The sequence below is a fragment of the Canis lupus genome, chromosome X, assembly GCF_048164855.1.
Source record: "Canis lupus baileyi chromosome X, mCanLup2.hap1, whole genome shotgun sequence".
Classification (NCBI taxonomy): domain Eukaryota; kingdom Metazoa; phylum Chordata; class Mammalia; order Carnivora; family Canidae; genus Canis; species Canis lupus.
The window spans coordinates 107,563,344-107,589,802 of record NC_132876.1 but is presented as its reverse complement, the minus strand read 5'-3'; the positions used below and the strand labels follow the sequence as shown (position 1 = coordinate 107,589,802).

Genomic DNA, 26,459 nt, shown 5'->3' with positions numbered 1-26,459 from the left:
CTAGACTTCACAAAGTTGTTTTGATTTTTAACAGAGATAGCTTTATTTTCACCTAACCCAAGTTTCTAACTCACCTTTCTTGGCATTTTAACTCCTAACTTGGGTGAAGCTGTCAGTGGTGATGCGGGTAATCCAGACACTGTGCTCCTAGTTAGCAGCGTGGCCAGGGCTGCAAGATTGACTCCGAGTGCGAGAGCAAAGCCCTGACTACCACCTCTTGGTGTTTCATAATTTGATCATGGGAAGGGGTGCCACCCAGGAGGGAAAATGGAGTCTGGAGTCAGTTGTGAAAGATTGGTAGTGAGATGGTTAGGAGGTTCAGGGGAGGCATACTGGCGTTCGCCATCTGTGCTGCTCTCCAAACACCGTCTCAGCTATTTTGTCTTATCTGAGCCACCAGCTCTTCTACTCATGTACAGGGAGTCCCTGCCAGCCAGGGGCTCTGAAACCAGCTGGGTTGGTGGTGTGGCCCGTTCCTGGCAGTGGAAGCAGGTCTATAATTGGCCCATAATTGAATTGGATTTGGCTCAGACTCCCAGGCTCTCTCTCCCCTGACAGATAACCAGCAGTAAACTTCATATATGATTCTACAGGGAATCCAGGATGCCATTTCTTGGCTGTTGGTGACAGTGGAGAGCTTTCCAGGAGAGTGTACCTTTAGGGAGATGATTTTGGGGGTTTCTTAAAGTGAAGTCTTCCCTGGGGGCATTTGTTTGCCACCTAGTCTTTCTGAAATGAAGATATTTCAACCTGATTTTCAAATCTGGGATCCTGTGTGTGTGTGTGTGTGTGTGTGTGTGTGTGTGTATTGTATGTTTATACGTATATAAAGGATACAATATGGGGCACCTGGCTGGCTCAGTCAATAGATCATGCAGCTCTTGATCTCAGGGTCATAAGTTCAAGCCCCACGTTGACTGTGCAGCCTACTTTTAAAAATTAAATAAATAAAAATGATACAATATGATTTTTTAAGGTTAGGCAGCAAGAAAATCATAAATAGAAATAAAAATTCGTGTTTTGTCACCCTCTCTAATTTTTCCCACTCATTTTCCAAACATGAGAGACTCCTAACTCTGGGAAACGAACAAAGGGTAGTGGAAGGGGAGGCGGGCAGGGGGATGGGGTGACTGGGTGACGGGCACTGAGGGGGGCACTTGACAGGATGAGAGCACTGAGTGCTATACTATATGTTGGCAAATCGAACTTCAATTAAAAAAAAAATATATATATATATATAAAAGACAACTGGAGGGGATGGGGTGGGGATGGGGGGAGGTAAAGCGGGTTATCTGTATGATGTGGGACGTTAATAGCTGCAAAACACGCCTTTTTAAAATAAACCAACAACCTCAAATTGGAAAAAAAAAAAGAAAGTTCAGAGAGTACATTTCCTTTGGGCTATATCTATTCATAGAAGTGGATAGATTAATCCTAGGTGTCTTTTCAATGAGAAAGTCCTCCTGGGTATAAGCAGAGCAAGCCATTACCTGTTCAGTTCTGGCCCATGGCACGGGTTGTAACTAACCCTTCTTTGGCACCTGCTGTAGACTGTGTGGCGATCCTACTTCTCTAATTTAAAGAGATTGCACCCGTTTGTTTGTTTTTTCCAGATGCTCTTAACTAGGCTTAATTAATACTCTTAAAATGAACTTTCTCTGGAAGGAGATGACACATCCCACAATCTTCTCCCCTGTGTGAAGTTGGAAGTCACATAAGAAGGAACTGCAAATTCATTGCCCTTCCTGTCTCATGGAACTGCTGTGAGCCTCAAAAGCGAACATAGAAGTACTTTGGAAGTCTTAAAATCAAGTACAAGGGCTTGTTAATGTTATTGCTGCTATTAGTCTCTCGTTAAAAGATGTGATTTCGTTAAAACTTAAAACTCCAAATAAGCCTCTATTTCCTCATCGCCTGGCTCGTGGTGCCCTCCTAAGTGGCTTATTCACAGTGGCGAAGCTGCCATGTTGTTGGGCACATGTGTTTATTAATGCCTGCCTACCTGTTTCACTCTTATTACAAAGTGGACATTACTTAATGATCAAGTTAAGCAACATCAGAAAGAGGGAGGAAACACTCCTAGGGAGTAATAATAGGTATAAATTGGATGTGAATGGGCATGAGCCAGGAGAAGACGTCATAGAGAAGACACCTAGGGCACTTTCTGGATGTTTATATTGATATGGATCTTGTTTTCATTTCTAGACCAGACTCCGATAAAACAGTCTGTGCACCAAAGGTTACTAAAAAGATGAGATACCTCTTTTTGGCCATCAAGCCCATTCGAAATGCTCAGTAAAATGGTGTCTCAAATGCATTGTTTCACTTTTCCTTGATAACAGAAGGCAGCTTGGCCTCCCAAATATTTCTTAAGCTGATTTTCTTCAGGGAAAAGTCTGAAATTACAAACCAGGTATATTTGCTGCTTTAAAATGGTAGGAGGAGGAGTGGAAATCCCTTGAAGCTTCCAAAACAAAATGAAAGCACTTGAGTGAAATGTTTGTAATTTTACTGTGGAGACAAGGGCTTTGGAAACTGGAGCTGCTGCGGGTTTGGAAAAGTGGGACTGCAGTGCCTCCTCCTGGAGAAGGGGCTTACACGCAGCTTAGAAATCCTCTCACAAACTGGCTCAGGCTTGGATGACGCAAGGTAGGTGGTGGCGGAGAAAGAGAGCTTCTCGGAGGCTTGCAGGTGATTCGGTGAGCTCCTGTTAGTCACAGACAATTAGTGGAGTTTCATTTTCAGTGAGCTCTTTTATATTCCCTGGGAAAATCTGCAGAGCTACTCTTTAGAGAGCATTTCATTTAAAAACCAACCAACCAATCGCTGCCCTTGGTAGAAGAGGGTAGAAGACACAGGGTATAGGCAAGAAGTGGGGACTATGAAGGGCATGAACACTCTCTGGATGCTGGTTCATGCCAGATGCCCCATCGGAGTCAACTCCATGTCTTTATGGCTCCGTCTCAAGATTGGTATCCTCACTCCTACTTAGATGTGTGGCTCAGAGTGCCCAGCAACTTGCACAAGGTCACAGAGTTACTACATGATACAGCTGGACGTGGAGTGCAGCTGTGCCCACTCTAGCACATCCACTGCCTAATGCCTTTGATTAGGTTCCTTCCCCTGGTAACATGCTTTCATCAGTAATAATAGCTACCACTGGGCTCAGGACTTTATGCGCACCGTGGCATTCGGTGTTTCTCAATCTCATCATTACTGACATTTCTTGTGGGGGGCTGTCCTGCACATTGTGGGATAGTCAGTGGCACCCCTGGCCTCAACCTACTAGGTGCCAGTGGTATCTGCCCTGAGGGGTGACAACCAAACATTTCTCCAGACATTGCAATATGTCCCTTAGGGTCAGGAGCAAAATCACCCCTGTGAGGTAGGGATTTTTCCTTATTTTTCAGACAAAGACACAGAGCCATTATGCCAAATCACAGACCAAGGGAATAGCAAAGCCGGGGCCTGAACCTATACCCAAGTCCCCTCTAAAGTGTTTGCTCATCAACCTTCTTTTCGAATATTTGTTTTCTAACATCGTCTCTAGAATCTTCGTCGCCTATATTCAAAGGCTGTGTCTCGTTGCGTCATTCCTGCTGCAACCTTTACAAGCTAATGCCCCCGCTCACGTCCTCCCCTGGCCGGACCGTGAGCTCCCGCAGGGGCACCGTCCTCGGCGCCTCCTCTAACACTGCGGGGCCTGGCAGATGTTCACTTCCTAAATGAGTCTTTCCCATACTTTACTCATTCCCATTGAAATCCGGTTCGAGCTGTTAACTTGCATTATGAAGAAAAAGGTTAATTCAGCTAAAGTAAATTCCAAGTAGCTCATGTACAAAATGATTAAAAGATGAAAAGCAATTGAGTCTGAATAAACGGATGTTTGAGCACTCAGAATTTAATAAACCTGTTTGGTAAGTTCTCCAGAATGAATCATTGTCTCTGCAGCTAAAGGGCAGCCGTGATTCCTATCATCTGTGTCCAAAATGGGGGGGCGAGGCGAGAGCTGGGCAGTGCAATAGTGTGCGAGTTGTTAAGGATTAGGCTGTGCCCGCTGCGTGTCAGGGCAGGTTTTCTGCGGTGGGAGGAAGAGCCACCGGTGACTTGGGGGCAGTGGGACTCGCTTGCGCTCCGCTGGTTTTCCAGCAGTCAGGACGAATTGCTCTGAGCAGTCTTTCTGCCACCTGCCTGGACCAAAGCGACTCCAATCTGTGGACTGCTTGATAGAAATTTCCCTCAGTGAGAAGCCAATTGACCGGCCCCGCCTGGGATTAAAGCAGCCACCACCTGGCCGTCTGCATAGAGCCCCAAACCAGAGGCTGTGGAGCCGCGGCCTCCCAGGCGGGGAGCGGTGGCCCCGGAGCACAAGCGAGCCTTGACTTGCTCCTCGTGATTCCTTCCCCTTCTCAAATGCCACAACGTGCGGAGGGAGTTAAAACGAGCAGTGTTGTCACGACGCAGCCAAGCCTGATTAGACAGCCTGGAATTCACTTCCCCGGTTTTCTGTGTGGGCTGCACGCAGCGGGAGAGGGAACGAGAGCAAAGCCTCCACGGGTAGGAGCCGGCTGCCTCGTGATGACACAGCGACGCCTGCCAAGCCCTCGCTCGCCCCCGGAGCGCAGGCGGCCTCCACCGAGGCCTGGCATTCCTCTGTGCCGTTTGTCAGCAGCGAGCCGGGCCCCCGTGGTCCCCAGCACTGCCACTGTCGCTGCTGTCCCATCCCTTTCTCCGTTCCCTCCTTCCCTTCCTTCCTCTGCCTTTCTCTCAACCCTCCTCTCTTTCACACTCTCTGATATTTATGGACATCAACCCTTCCTCTTCTTCAAGACCTTTAAAAAAAGCAAATTACTTGTGCTTCCATGCAGCGTTCTGTGCATTCAGCTGAAGCCGGGCAGACGCCGATTCATATCCGAGTCGACAACGCTGATACCCTCCGCATTTGGCACATGCTCCTTGCTTAATGAGTGCTTGTTGAATGAATGAATGAATGAATGAATGAATGAATGAGTTCACGCACAAATGAATGAATGAGCAAACGAACGAATGAATAAACCAATGAGTCAGAGTTAGAGGATCACCTCTTTGTGAAGAGCTTAGCCTTTGCTTGTTTTACTCTGACCTGACACAGTGAAATATTTGCAAACCCTGGAAGATTCAACTAAGAGAAGTTGTTGTTCAGAGAATGCAGTGGGTGACAGTGATTAAAAGGAGAGGCTGTGGAGTATGACAGACGACAATCTGCATCTCCTCTCCGTGGCCTGCAAGCGGGGTACCCCAGGTCAAGTTCGTAAAGTCTCCTGGCCTTCTTTTCCTTAAGTGTCTGAGCAGCATCGTGTATACTCCAGGTAGTCAGCACAAGCAGTGAATGAACTAACGTACGCGAAGCACGAGCCGTGGCGTCGGGCATCCCCTGAGCACACACTCCGTGGTCACACCAATGAGGGCAACGAAAAGGATGACGTTGACGTTGGTGCCGGTGATTACAAATGCTTAACATTCAGATTTTAAAAGACTTGATGAGCCGCTAAGATGACCTACTGCTTTCTGATACATTTAAGATGAAAAAAGAACCTATAAAAAATAGTTGTGTTTAAGGCCTAATACTATTACTGGGGAATATTCTATGTATACCATCTACCATAAATATATTTCGTTTACCAGTTGACAAAAGAATCCTATTCAAGAGGGTTTTATTTTTATTCCTAAGTCTCTGTGACTATAAAGAGATAATAAATACTGGGCAATTATTTATTATTCTTTTTATTAATGTTTTAATTTCTGTAAAATACAATACACTGATTGTTTGGAAAGGCAAACAAGTCAGTCCCGACATAAACCTTCAAACTGGGAAAATCAGGATTACTTACTCTCAGCATTACTAACATTTGGGACTAGATAATTCTTTGCTTGGGGCTGGCAGGGAGGAGCCTGTCCTGGGCACTGGGGGACATTTACTAGTATCTCTGGCGTCTGTGCACTAGATGACGGTAGCAGCCCATACCTCCTCCCAGGTGTGACAACTCAAGCTGTCTGCAGACACTGGCACCCCGTACCAATCCCCACACTTCTGAGATGGCGTACTGAGTTCCAGTGTGTTGCAAGCATGGCAAGTGCTGCCAGTCAGAAGTGTCCTTTAGCCCGTGGAAATCTATGTGCCCATGTCCAGGGTTCTACAGTTGGGTCCTCAGTCACCTCCACCTTCCACCAAGCTGACTGGAGCAGATGTGCTTCTCTGGTCTCAGGTCTACCCCCCGAATGCTCTCTCACTGATTCCAGCTCTCCCCCACTAGTTCACACACTAGGCCCTCCAGATCTCTGTTTTAAGAGAAACCATCCAGATAGCTTCTATGTATTTGCTGTGGAGAGGCTCTTAAAGCAACTGCCACAATCAACTCAAAGGCTTCTTATGTTCACCCACAAGAGCACTTGGCACCCACACAGTTTGTAACCAGGGCCTAGAATAATAGCTTTGATGGTCAGGAAAACAAATGAATAAAACCTTGATGGAGTTCAGAACTGCGGCAGAACTCATCTTTATCCTAACCAAGTGGAGAACCAAAAAAAAAAAAAAAAAAAAAAAAAAAGAGCATCACAAATCAAAGGAAAAATGGCTTCACTAGAGAGTGAAACATCTCAGGATAAAGCCATTTCCTTCAAAAAAAAAAAGTGAAGAGAGCTTCTGTAATTGAGTCAAAGTGGGGAACATTTTAAAATTGAAGACAGAAATTTCCAGCAAATCAAAGAAGATATTTAGAGAAGTTTTTTTTTCTTTTTTTTAAATTTAGTTCTGTGTAGCAACCATAAATCAGTCCTTTGTCTTCTGGAAAAGGGAAAAGGTTATGAAATCATGATAAGCCAAGCACTATGAGAAATAAATCATCTTAATTCTGAAGGCCACAAAGCAACATAAAAAATATTCTTCTGAGAAAATGTAGTGTGGAAAAAGCAAGATATGAAATCATACGCGTGCTGTGAATGACGTTATGTAAAGAAAAAGTAAAAGGAGAACCAGTTCCCATCTTTGCATAATTACCCTGCCCTGGGTGCCATGCCCACCTACACTTTCTTAAATCTCTCCATCTCCCTGATCCTTCACAGCTACCCTGTGAGGAAGACACTGCTTTCTGCTTTTTATGAAATGAGGGGATAGAGACCCTGAGCTCAAAATTGCAAAGGTAGAAGGTAATGAGACCAAACCTTCCATGCCCTGATAACCCCAAATCCCATATCAGCAACTTTGTTGCTGTATCTTATATGTAAACGTAGAGGAAATCAAAATGGGGCAGCTATCAAAATGAGTATAATGCTAAAATGGTGATCTTATGGGTGATTATTTTCTATTTCCCACCTTCTGTTTTGTTATAGTATATACGAATTGATTTTTAAGGCATATTACATCTTACTTTGAAAGGAAAGATATTTCCATTTACACATCAATTTAATCATCTGCCACATATGTAGGTATCAATTAAGTTTAAAATAATAAAGGGCATGGTTTCCAAAAATAGAGCTGCTAATATTGATTTGATTGGTTGGTTACTGATACCTTTCTTCTTCTTTAATGTAAGTGTCTAGAACCGTAAATTTCCCTCTAAGCACTGCTTTCACCGCATCCCACAAGTTCGGTATATTGTCTTTTCGGTTTTGTTTGTCTCAAAGTATTTTCTGATTCCCCTCGTGATTTCTTCTTTCACTCATTGGTTTATTCAGGAGTGTGGTATTTAAGTTTCACAACTTGGGGATTTCCCAAACTTTCTTCTATAACTGATTTCTACTTTCATTCTACTGTGGTCCAAGAACATACTTTGCATGATTTCAGTCCATTTAAACTTATTGGGACTTGCTTTATGGCCTAACCTGTGGCTTGTCCTGACAATATGCCATGTACACGTGAGAAGAATGTGTTTTCTTCTGTTGTTGGGTGGAATGTTTCATAAATGTCTCTTAGGTATAGTTGGTTGATAGTATTATTCAAGTCTTCTATTTCTGCTGTAGACTGAATGTTTATATCCATGCAAATTCATATGGTGAAATGTAATCCCAATGTGATGGCATTTGGAGGTGGGGCCTTTGGGAGGTGACTAGGTCATGAGAGGGGAGCCCTGTTGAATGGGATTCGTGCCCTTATAAAGGAGACCCCAGAGAACTCCCTTATCCCTTCCACTATGTGAGGATCCAGTTAGATAATGGCCATCTATAAGGAAGCAGACTCCTAACTCTGGGAAACGAACTAGGGGTGGTGGAAGGGGAGGTGGGCGGGGGGTGGGGTGACTGGGTGGCGGGCACTGAGGTGGGCACTTGACGGGATGAGCACTGGATGTTATTCTGTATGTTGGCAAACTGAACACCAATAAAAAATTAATTTATTATTAAAAAAAATAAACCAGGAAGCAGGGCCTCATCAGACCCCAAATCTGTCGGCATCTCTATCTTAGACTTCTCAGTTTCCTGAGCTGTGAAAAAATAAATTTCTGTTATTTATAAGCCCCCCAGTCTAAGGTATACTGTTATATAGCAAAAGACTATATAACAAAAGACTAAGACAGTTTCCTTGTTGATCTTCTGTCTACTTCTGTCCACTGTTGAAAGTGGGGTATTAAATTATCCTGTTCTTATTGTTGAACTGTTTCTTCCTTTAATTTTGTAACTATGAATCATGTATTTCAGGGGTCTGTTGTTAGGTACTAAATGCACTTTTCATCAAATGTCTGGGTACATCAATTTGCCCTCCTGCCAACACTCTCAAAATTAGCCCTTGAATCAGCAGGAACAATGGTGATGCATAGTAGTTAACATTTAAGAGTAATGAACACCTTATGTTCTCTTCTAGCAGAAATGACATCTGGATGAATGGTTGGTAAATATGTCTTATCTGGACCTAGATGGTCTTTGAAAAATAAATCCAAATAACTCTTGATAAGTAAATTATTTTCTTCTGGTTTTACATGTTTTTCTCCCTTTGAAGACTATGAACCAAAGGTGACATCTTCTCCAAATTTTTGGTTTCCCAGAGGAATAATGAAGTTAAAATCAGTGAATTCAAGTCAAATTTCTGAGACCTTGACTGATCGTGGTCAACAATGTTACTTTCAGACCTGGCAAGAAAAGCTAGTCTTGCTTTTAAATAGTAATCCCCATGAGAATACAAGGACTTGGGGAGTCTACAAGAACACATTTTTAGGGACCACCAAACTTGCTATGGTCACAGCACCAGTAACATTCTACAGACATGCCTTACATGCTCATGACATATCAGGTGCCCCCCCCCCAGCCTTTAAGCTATATCCTGAAAAAAAAAAAGAAGCTATATCCTAGCATCATAAAGAAGGTATAAACAAGGAAACCAATACATCACTTTGGTAAATATTGTGATGGCGTAAACAGAAGATGCTAGGGGTGGGGCAGAGTGCTGGAAGAAGGCATACCTCCTCTATCAAGGCATTATGATGGTTCTTGTCAAAGAAATCCAGAAGCAAGGCTGGTTGGCTGATGTGGGGTATGGGATAGAGGCCAGCTCGAGATCATGGGGCTGTGTATGACCACACAAGCATTGCGGATCATTTGAACTCACTCTCCATGCCCTACCACAGTGTTTCTCAGAGAATGGTCCAATACCCACTGGTTGACCTCAAAAGTCTTCCTAATGCAAAAATGCGAGTGCTTTCTTCAGTTCTTAATGGCAGATGGGGATTAAGTCCATGCATAGCCAAAAGCTATTAAGCGAATTATTAGGAATCACTAAATTTCGCATCTTTCTGAAGCCCTGGTTTAGTATGTAACCATGAAGTCTGGCTGCCACACAACATGTGGCCATACTGTAATGTCCAACACAGAGAGGAAGAATTCCTGCAACTTCAGAACAACAGTTTCTCTCTAGTGCTTCATGGGTCCCAGGACTTTCAATTGCTGCTGTTTGTGCTCGTTAACATAATTGTAGATTTATTCTTAGGGTTTACCCTTTGTTAACCATTTTTCTTGTGATTGCTGTATTGCTACCACTTTGATACTTATTTTGTTCCTTCCCAATGCTTTGTTAACACTGAGTTCTTTAAAAAAAAAAAAAAACACTGAGTTTTTTTTACCACTGGAAGAAGAGAAGAGATGGTGTGGGCTGGTTGTACGATCTTGTTTTGCTCCACTCCAAAAGTTTAAGGACGTTGCCCTAGAGGAACTGTTTGATCTCACTAGGCTTGTCTATTAATGATGTTCTGGACATTCCATATGTCCAGAGGCTAATTCTGGGCCTCTATTAAACCATCCCATTCCCACTACCTCCTTCAAACTGTCCCTGACACAAAATCATCACAAGTTACCCCTCTCATAAATCATAACATCAGTTATCTTTCCTGCCTACTTAGAGGATCATAAACAGTCATTGGATATCTTGAATCACTGAGCTGCTAATTCTTGAGTTGCCTTTTGAAGTATTTTATCTTTCCACCAAGATCAAAGTATCCCTAGAGTGGAGACCAAGTTTGACATCTATATATCTTAGCACATAATGAAGAAAATGCCATGGTACAGAGCTAGAGGCTCTTTACTGGGCACCTGTGGTCTGATCGGAGGATAGAGAGGGAACAGAAAAGGACACCCAGCTTGCTGGACACCAGCCCTGAGCAGTCCTTTGGGTTCTCCAGATCCCTATCTATGAAGTCTGAGGTGGAATCTGCTATAGCTATAAAGAAACAAGCCAATGGTAGCTTCTGACTGTAGACACAGGAGATTCCTGATCAAGCAGCAAAGACAAAGAGGTAGCCCAGAAGGAGGAAATCAGGCCAACCAGTAAGGGGCTAAATGATGGCTGGTCCAGGATATTTACGCCTTATGAGTCCACTGAATGAGTCAATGTTAAAAAAAAAGGCTCTCCCTCTGTGACCACAAACCATGACCATGGAAGTCTCAAAATCTGACATAATTGTGGGAGAAGAATTAGTACGTCAAAAGCAAACCAGCCTACTACCTCTGCTACAAGAAATAAAGGTCATTCCTTGGCTTAAAACAATGACTGTACTCATTAGGAATTCAGATCAATTACCGTGACAACGTTAGGTTTTCACATTCCTGTAAGAATAAGGAAAAATAGGCCTCTCTGAGTGGTTTTGCATTATTAGAATTTGTTCAGGGAAAAAGAATCATTATAGTCTTCTCTGAGAAAATGAAGTAAGAAAAACTTGTCCTGGCTATCTGGTAACTTTTCGGTATTTTATTGAGTTGATATTGTTCCCCATTGCTGTAACCATAGATCCAAGGCTGCACACTCACTGCCAGATAACACTTCAAGATCCTCTCTGAGCTCATTTTAAAACAGCATTCCTTTGAATCTTCAAAACCAAGTTCTTCTGAAACCGTAACCAGGGTTAAATTTAGGTCGACATGAATTTCATAAGAGCAAAGTCCTTTAAAGTTTACATTAAAGATTCATGTGTCTAACTGGCCTTGGTTGGGTGATGATAATAAATATTACACAACGTTTATTTCCCTTCCCCGGGGTTTCTCACAAGAAAGTTCTGCAGCTTTGTCCCAAGCATATTGCAGTATTTCATCTCAGCTTGGCTATATAAGCAGGGCAGAGTGTAATGATGCTCATCATCAACTTGTTTCATTCTGTCATAAATAATAAGTGTTTGTCACTGCACCTCAGGTCAGTTCCTGCTTGCGTCACTTGGGCCCTGGCCAGGTTCCTGGGATTCATTCTAGAGTCATAGAATCCACTGTATTTTATTCTTACTCCTTTGTTCTTTTATGTAACTGTGCTGAAAACACTAGATACTGTGTTGTGTTATTTTAACTCAAAACAGCTCCTCTTTCTCTGTACCATAAAGAAATCTTTTCCGTAGAGCTAACTTGGAAATGTTCTAGTAAGCCGGCATAAGCGTGACACAAGTAACATTGCCATTACACTTGGGATTATCTCAGAGAATGTTCTATTCTTCGTTATGTCTACAGGAGAAGGCTCAGCAGGGCTCCAGTGCTGTGCTTGCCTTGACCTACATGGCCAGAGGTCACCCTGACACCCATAGGGAGCGTGTGATACCTCTGTAAGGTACGGTGGGAGGAAGGGGTGAATAACACGTAAGTGACAGCACTAACTTTGAAGTCACATGCCCTCTTGAGGATGCATGACAGACAGGGAAAACCAGTCTTTCTGTAAGATTCATCTCAAGAATGGGAGCAATAAGTGGGTATCAGAAACGATGGATGTGATGCTCTTCATACAGTATCTGGCACATGGCATATGATTAACACACGTCTCTACTGCTCAGCACATAGGGGATGCTCAGCAAATATTGAAGAAATGGGTGAGTTGATGAACAAACGAATGAATGGGCAGTCAGCCAGATAAAGACCTGTTTTGTGTTACCAATGTAGATTCCTCTCTTCTGAACTTAAACTTCTGCTTAAGAAACGGAATAAACTGTGCATGGTGGGATTCAGTAATGTTGGATAAAGTAGATTTGCTCTCAGGTTCCCAGGAGAGAGCTGGAAAGAGAGGACAGGCTGATTCCACACGCCCCCTGCTGGCAAAATTCGCAAACCAGTCCGCACCTGTCAGGTCTGCAGACGCAGGGCCGGGCTGAGCCCTCACCAGAGGGTCATGATTGAACAGATCCATTAACAATAAAAATAAGGTCACAGGCCCTGCCTGCACTGCCTCCTTGGGAGGGTGGCAGGTACAGTTTTGAGCCTGCTCTTCCCTCGTGCACATTCTGAGTCATCACTGGGGCCCCTTGGTCTGCTCTGCACACATCTGGGTTATTCCTGTCAAGGCCTGAACTGATCCCTACCCTCTTTACACTTCCAGATCTCCTCAACACCTTGCTCCCATGAGCCTCTCCTGAAGACTAAGCTCGTCACTCTTCGTGGCATCTGGGTGGGGAAACTGAGGCGTGGAATGAGGGACCCCAAGATGAAAAGCTCCCCAGGGCCCACTCCCAACCCTGCTCTCCCCCAGCAAAGAAGGTGACCAGAAAGGGGTTGGCAGACAAACATCCTCTATGGCTCTCCAGCTGGTTATGAAATATGACAGGCCCCGAAGCTCGGCTTTACCAGGAAATCTTTGCATCAGAAAAACTGGTCTAAACTGAAGGCCCTGGAGCTTAATGAATGCTTCTGGAATTCCAGACTCCCTCTGGGGAAGGCTTCCGTAACCCATTTTATAGCAGTCTTTTTAAGTGGAAGGAAATAATTTTTCACTCACCTTCTTTCTTCCAACTACTGCTCAGCTTTGGGGACATACTTCAGTTCGCTTTTAATGTTCTGGATCTCTGATAGGTTGACCGCAGGTCCTGGAAGTTTCTTCGCTCCTGGCATTGGCTTCTTCTCCTCATCCGAGGTGGGAGGAGCACCCTGAAGAGAAAGAAAAGTAAGAAGGGATGGGCTCTCTGAAAAAAAAAAGGCATTTGGGCTCTCTGTCACTTGTTCCTGCGCTGTTGAGACACCCTCGGAGCTTCCAGAAGATCTGAAGTTTGTAGACGAATATGAAATAAAGTTAGAAGAAGAAAACAAGTCATCTCCATGTGACTTAGAAAACACAGGAGTACTATTCAATGCCTGAAAACTAACAAACATTATGACTAGTTAGGATTTGTGTTTCCAGGAGAAGCACCTTACGAGAGCGAATTTAATTTCGTATCTTAGGATCCTAATATGCCTGCACAGCAGAGATTTGTAGAATGTTAGTACACAGTTGGCTCTAACAATGACTTAGTCCAGAAGCTTAAAAATATTTTTCTTTGGGGTGCAGTAGCTGCCAGCCTTTGTTCCAATAACATCTCTGGGAAGCATAAACAAACTAGTATTTATATAAGCAAAACCTTCTTGAATGTGGGTGGGATGAGGTGGAGTCACAGAGGAGGCCCAGTTCTCCCTCCCAGCTTTAGGAGCTATTTGAAATTTCCTATTATTTAATGTTTTTATATTGTTGCAGCTTTAGGGCGAGACCACATCCTATATGTTTTTTTTTTTTTTTGTGGCTCCTATAATGCCTGGTACAGACATGCACACTTGCCCATTATTGTTTAGCTGATTAATCCCAAGAATGTACCATAATGGCAAATATATGCCTGTGTACATACGCCAAACATACATATTAACAGTGACTGTAACAATGAGATCAGTGGCTGTATGTGGCTCCTACAACCCCCAAGTCATTACTATAGAAAAAAGTTGCTTATGAGCTCATTGTTCCTATGGTAGAGGTGGGGAGCATATTCTCTGGCCCTAGAAGAGAGATGTTGGAGGAACATTTGATCACCGTGGCAGCCACAGGAGCACGCCTCTCCGATCAGTTTTCTCCCGGCAGGGTAATTAGATAACTGGCCCCAGCTGCTTCGCCCTACAAGCCGCCCATCACCACACTGAGATCACACTTCCCACGGCTGCTCTGCTCGTGCCCAATGACTGAGTGTCACAGGATCCTGAAGCCAGCCTGTTCCCGGGAGACAAGAGACTCTTGGGAAGGAACTTCAGCTCGAGAATTTTCCTTAGAACAGCAGTGAGGTCTAAGAGGTTTTGCCCCCATCCGCTGTCCCACTCTTCTTCACCCACGTCACATCCAACCACCCTCCCATTCTTCCTTACAAGTGGTTTTGCCAATAAATATCTTGTATGTCCAAACCCATCGTTCTGTGGGCTTCTTGGAGGACCCAAACTAACACAGTCAAGATGTGGGACTGGCAGGGCTTCATCTGTTTGGCCAACAACTGAGTAAACCAATACAGTTTCAGGGAAAAGGAGTAAGAAACCACACCTTTGCCTGTGGTTCAAGCCCTATGCCCATACTTGTTGCCAGCCTAACCAGGCAGCCCTGTGACCTGGGTATTCAAGCTAATGCTGGGCTTTGCCTCCATCTGGCTCCTACATCTAGTTCTCAAAATGTCTCGAACCTACAGGGAAAGGGAAGAAACTGTTCAAGAGTCCCAATCTCTAACCAATTATTTGGTAGTCATGTCCTTTATAGAATTGCCTGTTTGAGGGGTGAGTAGAAATATAAAATATTAACGTGCTGTTCTAAGGACTAATGGTTTCTCCTGTAGTCATTTTCTTTGAATGTTGGCACAACACTGATGAAAGAGCTAATGTGTCACCCACACAAAATGTGATTCAGTGTAGATTCAGTGTAGACTGTACCTGTTGTAAATATCTGGAAAATAATGTTTCCTCAGGCCAACGTACAGAGCCATAGGATTGGCTTCCTTTTATCAAGGATACACATTTATCATTTATAAATGCAGATTTAGAAGCAATAATTAAAACTATTAAACATCCACTTGGAGCACCAGGTATTCAAAAGTGTTCTTTGCTAGGCTTTTGGAAAGAGGTTTTAAACAAGGCTATAAATTGGTTTTTTTTTTAAATATGTGTAGCACTGAAATGAAAAATGTTTCCTCACTTATGAATGTTCCCATGGTTGTTAGGTGGGTAGAGCTTAATAAAGAAGCATGAAGAAGAAAAATGTCTCTAATTCCTTCTGTTAAGTTCCTGGGTACGTCACATTCACTGTGTTTGTAATATCAAAATGTGCTATATTGGCACATTTAACGCATAAAGCCGCTGTGTGTAGTTATGTGTCTATATGCAAAGATTTACTATGTGAACATACACGGATAGAGGATGATAATATTTAATATTAGCCACTTCCAAATTATTAAAACCTCAATGTACTGGGCTTTTCTTATAAGGTAAGACTTTTAGCACTTGATTTGGCACGGTCACATATGATGGAAATTATAAATGGATATATTCAATAAGTAGACATGACATTGACTCAAGAAGGGGTTAATGGTGGTGCATATTCTTAACTGAAACTTCTCTCATCTTTTAAAAAATGGTAATCAGATCCTATTTCTTCTATAAATTTATTATAAGAATTATAATAAATAAAGGCATGAGTTGGCAGGGCTCCAGATGGCTCCATTTGGCTAATGCATAATACTTTTTTTTTCCTTTTGTACATAGATATTTGAACTGAGAAGGGACATGGAAGACTTTCTTTGGTTGAGATAAAGAGAGCTCGAGAGAGGGCTTATCAGCCGGAGCACTTTACCAGTTTTGGGAATGGCTGTTGTCAAGGGAAACATTCCCCTGGGGGCACTGACAAAGTATTTGTAAAATGTGGCGAAATGGTGAACCATTTTCTGGCTATCTTGCCTCCATCTCCCCCTTTACTACCAGACACCCTATTGAGATCTCCCCTAACCTCCCCTCTGTGGGGTGATGGAGTCTGCTGTGCTCGTCTGTGCTCAGACACTGAGGACTTAGTACTAAGAGCAACCACACTGCTAGCTGTTCTAAGTTACAAAGGCTAACTCATTGAATCCTCACACCAATGCTATAAATCTGCTATTGTCCCTGTTGTGTAGTTGAGGAAACTGAGGCCCAGGGCAGGGAGGGAAAGAGTAAGAAAATTGCCCACGGCCTCACAGCTAGTAAGTAGTGAGACCAGAATTAAGCAGTGTGTTTGCATCTTGTAAGGGCACAAGGTGGAGAGGGAAATAATTAACAGAAAGGCCCAACATGCTATTTTCTGGCTTAATAATGATGGAATTATGGTCAAAAAAGAGATTTGAGAGGCAGAGTGGAGGCTTGTCAATACCCTTCAAATCACTCGAGGCAAGCAGCTGCCTTGTATTATCCAAAAGATGGGCCCTGCTTGTAAGGATTTGGCTGTAAGGCCTCTATGTCGGGCACATGCCAACACTGGCTGGGCCGAGCAGACGGAGGGTGCGCTCCAGCTCTGTGAGCAGAGTAAAGGGCTCACAGAGACCATAGGTGGGCTGAAGACCCAGCCAGTGCTCACAGGCCTTGTCAGACAGCCAAAGGCTGATCTTGGCTTCCTGCTGGGGTACATCCTCTTCACATAGGAGATGGCGTCAGCACTGAGATGGGGGAGCTACTGTCTGTGATCGAGGTGGCCTATTGTGTTCAGGGATGCTGTGTTATAATCTCCATTTTATACAGTGATTATCTTAATGCAAGGCTAGGCTACAAATCCCAAAGCTAACTATGTAAGCAATTCCAGGTTTGCGAACTAGAAAATTTTTTGGAAGTGTGGCTGTAGAAGTTATTTTTATTTCAGATTCCATTTTTCCCTCCAAACTACAGGACGAAAGGGGGCAAACCCACAAAATCCTACTTAATGCCCCTTGTAGCCAAGCCACGCTGCCTAACTGTTCCCCATGCAATGTTGTTTCCATGAGAAACTCATTCCAAGGTCCGGGCCAGACTTTGAGTCATTAGATCCTAACCCTACCTAAGACCCCACAAGCCCCGAGAGAGCTCATTTCTGCTCTTACAGGAACAGAATACCACCATCCCAGCCCATGGAGCCCCATGAGAAAGGTACAGCTCACTTCAAGAAACACTCCTGGAGTCTCTGGATCTCTGTGGATACCTCACTCCTTTCATCCTGTGCAGAATATTGATTAGCCATCTGTACATGTGGCTTATCATAAAGTAGGTGTTCACAAACAGGCTATATCAGTTCTTGTCTATTTTAGAATGTGCTGGAACCATCAGACAAGTGTGAGAGCAAAGTGCTTTCCCAACCCCCTGACTGGGACACTTGTGAGGAGGAAAGCACCAGTTGTACAGTGAAGAACTGAGGGTCATCTTTACCGCAGAGGGAAGATGAGATGCAACCCTCCAAAACAACTGTTACATCCGTCAGTTTAGTGAGAAAACCGGGTCAAGCTACCTTCTGACAGACTGGCATGGGAGTGACAGACACAGCTTAAGGAAGCATGGGAAGAAAACCTAATTACAGAGGTGTGGGAAGAATTTCACTGTCCTTTCTTCAACCTCCCCATGCCTATTTCTTACAATACGCCAGATAATAGGCCTGGGAGTCCTTCATGAAAATTAGATAATTAGATCAATTGATGGCCAATCATTTACTGAACGCTTGCTAGGCTGTGCCATTTCCATTATATCGCTGAGTCCTCTCAGCAAAGCTCTGAGGACAAGAGTGAATCCTATTTGGCAGACACAGACTCAGAAATGCTTGACCAAAATCCCAGAGGGAGGGCTCATATTCAGGAGTGAACTAGATAGCCAAGTCGGCAGCGTCAGAGTTTGAAATTATGTACCAGAAATGCAGGGTAGTGCTGGGTCGTTTCAACTTATATGTTCAAAATTTTTATTCATCAAAGGTGACTTAGTGGTGGAAATTCCAGACCTTGGTGGTGTCACTCAAATACTCCAACTTCTTCTTTGAAAACTTATCTTTCTATTGATAGGAGGCTGGAACTACTAACTTAGGACCATGTCAGGAATTATTTACAGGAAGAAAAGGTTAGATGAGGGACAACCAAAGTTTTATTAGGAAGCTTTGAAATGATGATAGGTGTTCTTTGAGGGCAAATACCAAAGAGGTCACCTACAAAAGTTCAAAATAAAAAAAGCCTTTTTAAAAAGATGAAATACAGTTAGCTATGCCCTGTGGCCTTGTTTAATTCCATTTTCCTTGTCTTATGTGAATGACATGGTCTGAAACCTGAATTTTTTTTTCAGTATCAGACCTTCCAGGTTTCATCAGAAAAGGCACAGCTGGTGAAGAAATGCAGACTTTGGGGCGGGATGGAGGGGTTCCTCGATTTAATGCACTTACTCACTTTGGCCTCCATTTCAGCCGAGCAGGCATCCGAATTTGGAGGAGAGGTAAAGAATCAGCGGGAGGAAAAAAAGACAGAAATTGATGGACTCCTTTGCAAAGTCCTGTTTTCAAAGGAAATACCCAGAGATTGGGACTTTTTGTTTGAATCCACAAGTAATTTAACGTGCTTATTACCTGAGCTCCCACAGGGGTTTGTCACTCATCAGAAGCTGTACTAAAGACATTCTAGTAGGTTCAGTATAAGCTCCGAGTGAAACCTTACTGAGCTAGTGACTGTTGTCAGACCAAGAGCATGTGAGAGGCTATTCCCCCAGCACACACACGCGCACACACTTCCTCAATCAACAAACTACATGTTAAACTCAGCATCTTCAAGTAACTGTGCCAGGCACTTAAAGAGCTGAGGGGCAGTGAGGAGCAGTGTGTTTCGTGGCTAAGAGTCAAAGAAATGGATCTACTGGGTGGTGACTCCTTGACCCACATTCATTCATGCCTCCCTTGTCCTGGAGAGCCAAGCCTTGCCTTGCCTCTGCCCCGCTCTCATCCGGAGGCTGGAGGGGAAAGAAAGGGCTGAGCTCTGCCAGCTAAATTCTCCTCACCTCCTCCGTTTCCGGAGTACACTCTTTTCTTCTGGGAGGTTGCCCAGCTCCCGGCCGAAAGGCTCCCATTGGGATGTTGATATTTGCCTAAAAGAAAAAAAAGCAGGGAAGATTTAGCTCAAAAAAGGAAGTTGCAATGGCTCTCAGAGACCATAATCATTGCGAGGAGAAATGCATCTAGAAAGTACATCCTTAAAGCTTTTTACCTCAAGAAAATTGCCATAATGACAGAATAAAAATATGTGAAGGAAAATGTGACTTCCATTTATTACAAATTTCTGGAACTCATCCTTAGGTCTGTGCAGTGATTTCACAATTCCCTGTTGAATAGAAGAATTTTAAGACACTTTGTTCCGGCTGTTGCCCTCCTGTGATGCTTAATATTTTTCTCTCCCTCAGATGGGGAAGGAACACATAATGATAGGAAAGGAGGAAACAGCATCCATAGAAGCCATTCCACTCCTTAGCCCTCCTTCAGCTTCCTTCAGATTCACCCTAGGAGGGCCGCATTCACACCTGCTAAACCACCTCCTCCTTTCCATAATGTCTATGATTTTTTCAGCACTTCTTGAGATGTCTATAATTGATGCTCCTCTACCTTCTCCCCAGTACACCACTGTGCAGATCAGTGCGTAAGGAGAGTGCTGGAAACTCAAGTTCATTGGTGTCACGCTTCATAGATTTTTGTCCTTTATGAAGATAATGTGTGAGGTGCCTGGGTGACTCAATCGGTTCAATGGCAGCCTTTGGCTCAGGTCATGATCCCGGAGTCCTGGGATCAAGCCCCACATCCAGCTTCCTGCTCAGCTGGAACCTGCTTCTCTTCCTCCCTCTCCCTCTGACACTCTGCCGGCTTGTGCTCTGTCTCAAACAAATAAAATATTTTTTAAAAAAAGATTCTCTCTCTCCTTCTGCCCCTCCCCTCCACCCGTGCTCTCTCTCTAAAAAGAAAACAAAAACTTTTTTTAAGGTTGAACATAATTTTTCCACTTACGATAAAGTGTATGAGTTTTTGGATATGAGTAATTGGGTATTTAGACCTGAAAAGTTGAAATTGCACTTTGATGTTATGCAGGAAAATGATGCCCAAGCAAAGGGAATGAAATATTTTACTACCTGGTGATACAGTTTGGGCAATTTTGGTACCACATCAAACAAAATTATTAGGAAACGTGGTAGATCCATTTGGAACTGCCTGATATGAGCTCTGTTGCCAGAGGAATGTTTAACTCAAGATAGGAAATATCCAGGGTCCATGTTCAGGCAGCCTGGCAGATCTGTGTTCTCCCCAGAGCAGGAAGTGATGTCTTCCTCCTAGGGTCTTTAAAACTCTCCTACTAGAATAAAGCCGATCCTACAGAAAGGAAACAGATCCAAAGTGTTCGTAGAGAGTATCAAAACAGGTACATCACCATTCCTAGGGCCAAGAAGCCAAAGAGTATTTTTATCGGTGTGTACAATGTATACCAGAATATAGGTAGGTGCAACACAATTTTAGACGGAAGCATTTTGGAAAGTCTAAGGCTGAGCCTTCTATGCTATTCCTCTGCTTACTGGAAATATCAGGTGGTCTAGAGTGGGAGGAGGGAGGGGCATAAGGCAAGGGGGAAAATACGTCTTCTGTGGTGGCAAATATGGTAGCATACCTCATGAATTCCGGGATACACCTCTTTTAATATCTCTGAAATCAAAATGCGTCTTACAACCAATGGTTTCTTAAATTTTTAATTGGCACATTTTTATTTTTTGGCAGGCCATAAAATAATGGTATTTTACAGTTGGCAGCATCTTAGATTGGATGAACACTCATTAGGGTCCTGAAATAAGATCAAAACCATGAAAATAAGACCCGCAGACGATTATCTATTTTGAAGCAATAACTATCTCCATTACTACACTTTGATTGAAAAAGGGGGGAAAAGTAGGTACAAGGACTTCGGGGGGAGAAGGTTAACTGGCTAAAAGTTTAATTAGATCATCTCCACCCTGACCCATTTATTAAGCATCTACAGACGGCATCTTCCTAGTAGTGAGTTGAGGTTCACATAGAGCTTCTGAAAGACTTTATTGCTAAACGAACCTATTTGATCAAGTGTGCATGCTCTATAGTGGGTTGTGGTTTTCAGTAAAGGAACACATAAGGTCATCCAGGATAATGTATTCGGGTAAAACACATGCTATGGGAACACCACCTTTTCTTGCTCAGAGTTTAATTTTAGCAGTGCATGTCGCCTCTCCACGGTAAACGGGTGGCTTCTGCTAGGGAAAAGAGCCCAGTGCTAGGAGTTGTTACAGATTCTCTGTACTTGAAAAAGTGACAACTGTTCTGGGTCTCATCTTTCCCATTTGTAATATGAATGTTAGGCTTCACCAGTGGTTTTCAGGCCCTTCAGCTCTGGAACCTTTTCTTCAAGTAAAGTACTGTGAGCTAAAATGCAAACCAGGTAGAGGTAGAGCTGCTCTGGCTAAGGTGGAAGGGAATGCAGGACCCCATCTGATTTCCCCAAACCCTGGGCCGTGAGCAGTTCCTTCCAGTGTGTGTGGGGCAGGGGGGCAATCTGACAACCATTGAAAGAGATCACCCCTAAGTGGATGAGTATTGGCATGTACTTACAACGTTCATTCTTCCTATTGTTAAGTTGTCTGTAATTTACTCTCGACTAGCATAGGGGATATGATATTTTATATATTCAGCCTGGTCTAAACTGCAGCTCTAGAGAATTCTATTGCTCTAAATGGGATTTTATTCTCTCAGTAGGGTGGGTGGTCATTAGGTGGTAAAATATCACTAAGACCACATTCCCACGATTGCTGCTCCAAGTCCTTCCATTAAGCCAAATGCCCACTAACATCTGAGGTCTTGACATTTGAAGAAATGTCAAAAATAGGTGAAATAATGGCATGAGCATTAGAAATGGCTCTTGTTGAAGAAATTAGAGGAGGTTAGGGTCTGTAGACTGGTTAAAATGTTTTAGAGACAACCCCACCACCACCACCACCGCCACCGAACAGAGTGTGAGAATCTGATGGCCTGTAGATTGCATCTGCAGAGACAGAGCTCGGGGAGCGATCCCTAAATGGGCCTGTCTCCAGCCACCGATAACAAGGGTTTCCCGCTGGGTGCTGCCAACTAGGGGCACGGAATCCCCACCTGCCTCATATGAGGACAGGTGACAGTCACTTGAAGCACTTGAAGGAACGAGAACTGAGGCTTCCTGGAGCCCGCAGACAGACTGCACGGCCCGGTTTGTGCCTGCTTGCTAACGAGTGTGTGTTTAGCAAACGGTGGGTACATGTGGCAGAGCTGGGTTTGAGACTGGCTAAGCCGGCGCGACACTGGGGACCGTAACTACTCCCCTGGCCACCCACTACACAGTACTTTCACCACCCCCAAACCCTGATTCAGCCTAGGGCCTACATCCTCGCAACAGACTTCGGAGGTTTGAGGTTCAGACCATCACCTTTGTTTTGCTGATGAAGAAACTGAGCCGGGGCAGCCCGGGTGGCTCAGCGGTTAAGCCGCCTTCAGCCCAGGGCGTGATCCTGGAGACCCAGGATCGAGTCCCACGTCGGGCTCCCTGCATGGAGCCTGCTTCTCCCTCTGCCTGTGTCTCTGCCTCTCTCTCTCTCTCTCTCTCTCTCTCTGTGTGTCTCTCATGAATAAATAAATAAAATCTTAAAAAAAAAAGAAACTGAGCCTCAGAGAAGTTAGATGTCAAACAAAGAGTTGGAGGAAAAGCCAGGTTTCCGAATCAGAGCTTCTGATCTTAAGGACAGATCTTTTCACTCCATCAAGCCCTCTCCAAATAGCACTTTTTTACCTGAACAAAATGAGCTCTAACCACTCTAAAATTCTCAAAACTGTCAGAAAAATTACAGGGTTACACTTTGAGAATGGCCTTGGAAAACGGGCACACAAAATGGATAATCCCAAAATCGGTGTCAGAGAAAAGCCACATTGAAAAATGAGCCATTAACTCACTGACTTGATGCTTTTTCATCTTTAAGGCATCCCTCAAGAAACCAGGAACCTAAATGGTTTTTTTTTTTTTTGACAGCAAATATTGACAGAATCCAAAGCAGCCCAAGAACGTGTCAAATATCCAGCCATTAACGTACACCTGAAGGGAGTGTCAGAAGAGTGCTTTGTAAATGATTAGAGACAGTTCATTAATATAATTGTAGGGTGGTAATATCTGAGTGACAAATTACAGACTAAATTATAGCCATAAGAAAAATTCCTTACAACTTGAATTTAATGAAAATACATAGACCTTAGCTCTCTTTTTTTATTCCATTGGCTAGAGAATCATGTCATAATCTTGTTTTTTCACTGACTCAACTCTGTTTGAACGCAAATAAAATACCTTTCAATGATTAACATTTCCATCTGCAAATTGGGTATGATATTCACTATTCAAAATGGATTTCGAATATTAGGTACATTTTTATGAAAGAAAATTGAGTCAATCCAGGTCATTGGTGGTAGACTTTCTCTGTGTTGAGTTGACTCCACATCATTGATGTTATTAGACTTTTTCTAGGTTTGTTTATTCTATAAGGTTGCACTTCCTTCTCTTTATAGACTCTGTATAAATGCAAAGGAAGCAGGCTTTTCGTTTCTTCCTTTCATAACACATTCCCTTGCATTTCTTTTCCTCCCTTAAGTTTTATTCATCTTAGATATTTTTAAATATGCCCCTGACGCAGCAAGCCCAGCGCATAGCTTTCCCAAGCTATACATAATTTGGTACATCCTCGAAGTTGGGAATGGAAAAAAAATCTACTAGATCATCTTTTGCCAGAACAGGATACAGTTCCCTGATAATGGACCTATCTGATGTGAAATGAATACTACACTTGATCTCACCAGGCGAAGAAAAGTAGAAAGAATTCCCTGTAAGTTAATTCCACTACTCCCTTAATTATTTGTATTGTTCTCCTGCTTGGCTCCAGGCGTTGAGCCTGAGGATTCTGGAAACAATATTCCCTCCACAGTCCCTCCTGTGTGACTTACAATGGAGTGACATCTTCTTTCCCCAGTGGGTTGGATTCTGATAGCTCTCCGTCCCTGGGCACTGACAATCCCTATCTACTTTGCTTTCCTCTGCCAGTGTTCTCTTGTCTCTCCCTCCCTGTTGGCACCCATTCTGGCTCTCCCTTCAGTGTTGAGACTTTTGGAGTTTCCTCCCATTGCATATTTGTTTCAGATAACCCCCCCAACACGCACACTGATTCTATCTTTAGTTTTCAGAGGTCTCCAGCCACTCGGGCCAGAATCTATAGCCATCCCCGCCCCCTCATGTCATCCTCCCAGGCCACAGGCAGAGGGAAACCCTGCAGGGTTGCATTTTGCAGTATTCCGTTCTGTACCTTCCTATTCTTGGTGTCCTAGACCTTCTCTGAACGGAGCAAGGTATGACATTTTGAGATTTCTCTTTTTTTAAAAAAAAAAAGATTTTATTTATTTATTCATGAGAGACAGAGAAAGGCAGAGACATAGGCAGAGGGAGAAGCAAGCTCTCTGCAGGGAGCCCGATGTGGTACTCGATCCCGGACCCTGGGATCACGCCCTGAGTCAGAGGCAGATGCTCAACCGCTGAGCCACCCAGGCATCACCATTTTGAGATTTCTAGCATCTTCATAGAGACTTTCAGAAAGAAGTTTCTCAATAGCTGATTAGAAAATGAGATTCTTGGGGCACCTGGGTGGCTCAGTCCATTAAACAACTGCCTTTGGCTCAGGTCATGATCCCAGCATCCTGGGACTGAATCCCACATCCAGCTCCCTGCTCAGCGGGGAGTCTGCTTCTCCCTCCCCCTGCTCTTGTGCACTCTCTCTTGATCTCTTTCTCTCTCCCCCACCCATAAATAAATAAATACATCTTTTTAAAAATGAGATTCTTATTTGATATATTAGCCTAAATTAAGAGAGACAGATGAACCTACCAACTAAAATGTAGTCCAACCTATTTTAAAATACAATTCTCTACCATTAGAATATAACTTCTTTGTCTTTAGGGATTCTTGAAATCTGGAAAAGATTCAGAACATACAAAACTTACCCACTCAACACAATCTTGAGAAACTCTCACTCAGCCACTGTCCATCGCCCATGGTGTTTCATACTGAAAATCTTTCTTTTCTCTCTCTCTCTCCCTCTCTCTTCTCATCACATTACTCTCTTCAGTAATTTCCTGAATGACCCAACTGTCGTCTTGTCATCCAGGGAAAAGCAGATTTCAAGAATGTACTATATGGCTATTAAGTTAATGTGTACAGTTGGTTGAGGGCAGGTCATAATTCTGAGGTACTTAGAAAGATCAGCCTCAAAAATAAAAAAATGACATCTTTTGGCCAACATGGACTAACTTGCTTCATGTTACCAATGTGGAGCCCTGTTCAGAGCAGTAAAGATTATCAGCTGGAGGTAGCATGAGCCCACTCTAGAGTCAGTCTGTTAACATTCACCATCTCCCTACATGTTAAAGAAACCAGAGTTAGAAGTAATAAACACTGTATTACAGTGGTTTACATAAGAAAGAAGCAGTAGATCCATGATCAAAGAAAAGGCCTTGACTCTACATTAAAACAAGTGGCAAATGAAAATTCATTTTTAACTTTTAAATTTAAATAAGATAAGGAAAGGAAGATATGTATCATGATATTATCTTTAGCTTTAACCAATGTATTTGATTAACTGGCGGAACATGGGTAATGACAGTTTATTCCTTTGTGCCAAGGATTGTCATGTAGCTGAAATTCTTTATAAACTAGACTCCTAGGGGACCTGCATGGCTCAGTGGTTGAGCATCTGCTTTTGGCTCAGGTCGTGATCGTGGAGTCCTAGGACCAAGTTTCACATCAGGCTCCCAGCAGGGAGCCTGCTTCTCTCTGTGTGTCTCTCATGGATAAATAAATAAAATCTTTTTTAAAAATTTAAACTAGAAATCCTAGTCAGGAAGCACTTAGAATCTCTGAAACCTGTCTATAAAGATTTTGGTCAGGGTGTTTTCTTCTTCCATGGAGCCTTTATGCCCTGGGCAATGGGGCGTAGAAGAGCAATGATAATGAGTAGGAAAGAGAAAGAAATATTAAAGCTCAGAGCATCACGATATTCTGTTCTACACATGGATTGGGTAGCAACGGACAAGTTCCCATAAGAGGCTATATACTAAGGATGTAGGGTGCATATAATCATTCCTTTAAAATGTATAATAAGAGTTAGGTTCAGTTTCACAAGCA

General features: G+C 43.3%; 1 protein-coding gene and 1 long non-coding RNA gene across 4 annotated transcripts in view; one reads left to right on the top strand and one right to left on the bottom strand.

Annotated features, from left to right (window-relative positions):
• The window catches only part of SMPX (small muscle protein X-linked), a 57,916-nt gene that overhangs the window by 17,840 nt on the left and 13,617 nt on the right, over positions 1 to 26,459 (bottom strand). For all 3 annotated transcript variants that reach the window (XM_072818024.1, XM_072818023.1, XM_072818022.1), the window contains exons 3-4: positions 19,216 to 19,302; positions 13,202 to 13,350 (exon numbers count right to left, since the gene is read on the bottom strand). In XM_072818024.1, coding sequence (XP_072674125.1) covers positions 13,216 to 13,350; positions 19,216 to 19,302 — 222 coding nt within the window. In that variant the 3' untranslated portion in view covers positions 13,202 to 13,215. The remainder of the gene's footprint in view (positions 1 to 13,201; positions 13,351 to 19,215; positions 19,303 to 26,459) is intronic.
• On the top strand, positions 11,432 to 15,457 carry LOC140628646 (uncharacterized). Its single transcript, XR_012026674.1, has 2 exons — positions 11,432 to 12,046; positions 12,806 to 15,457. It is a non-coding gene; the product is annotated as an uncharacterized lncRNA (long non-coding RNA).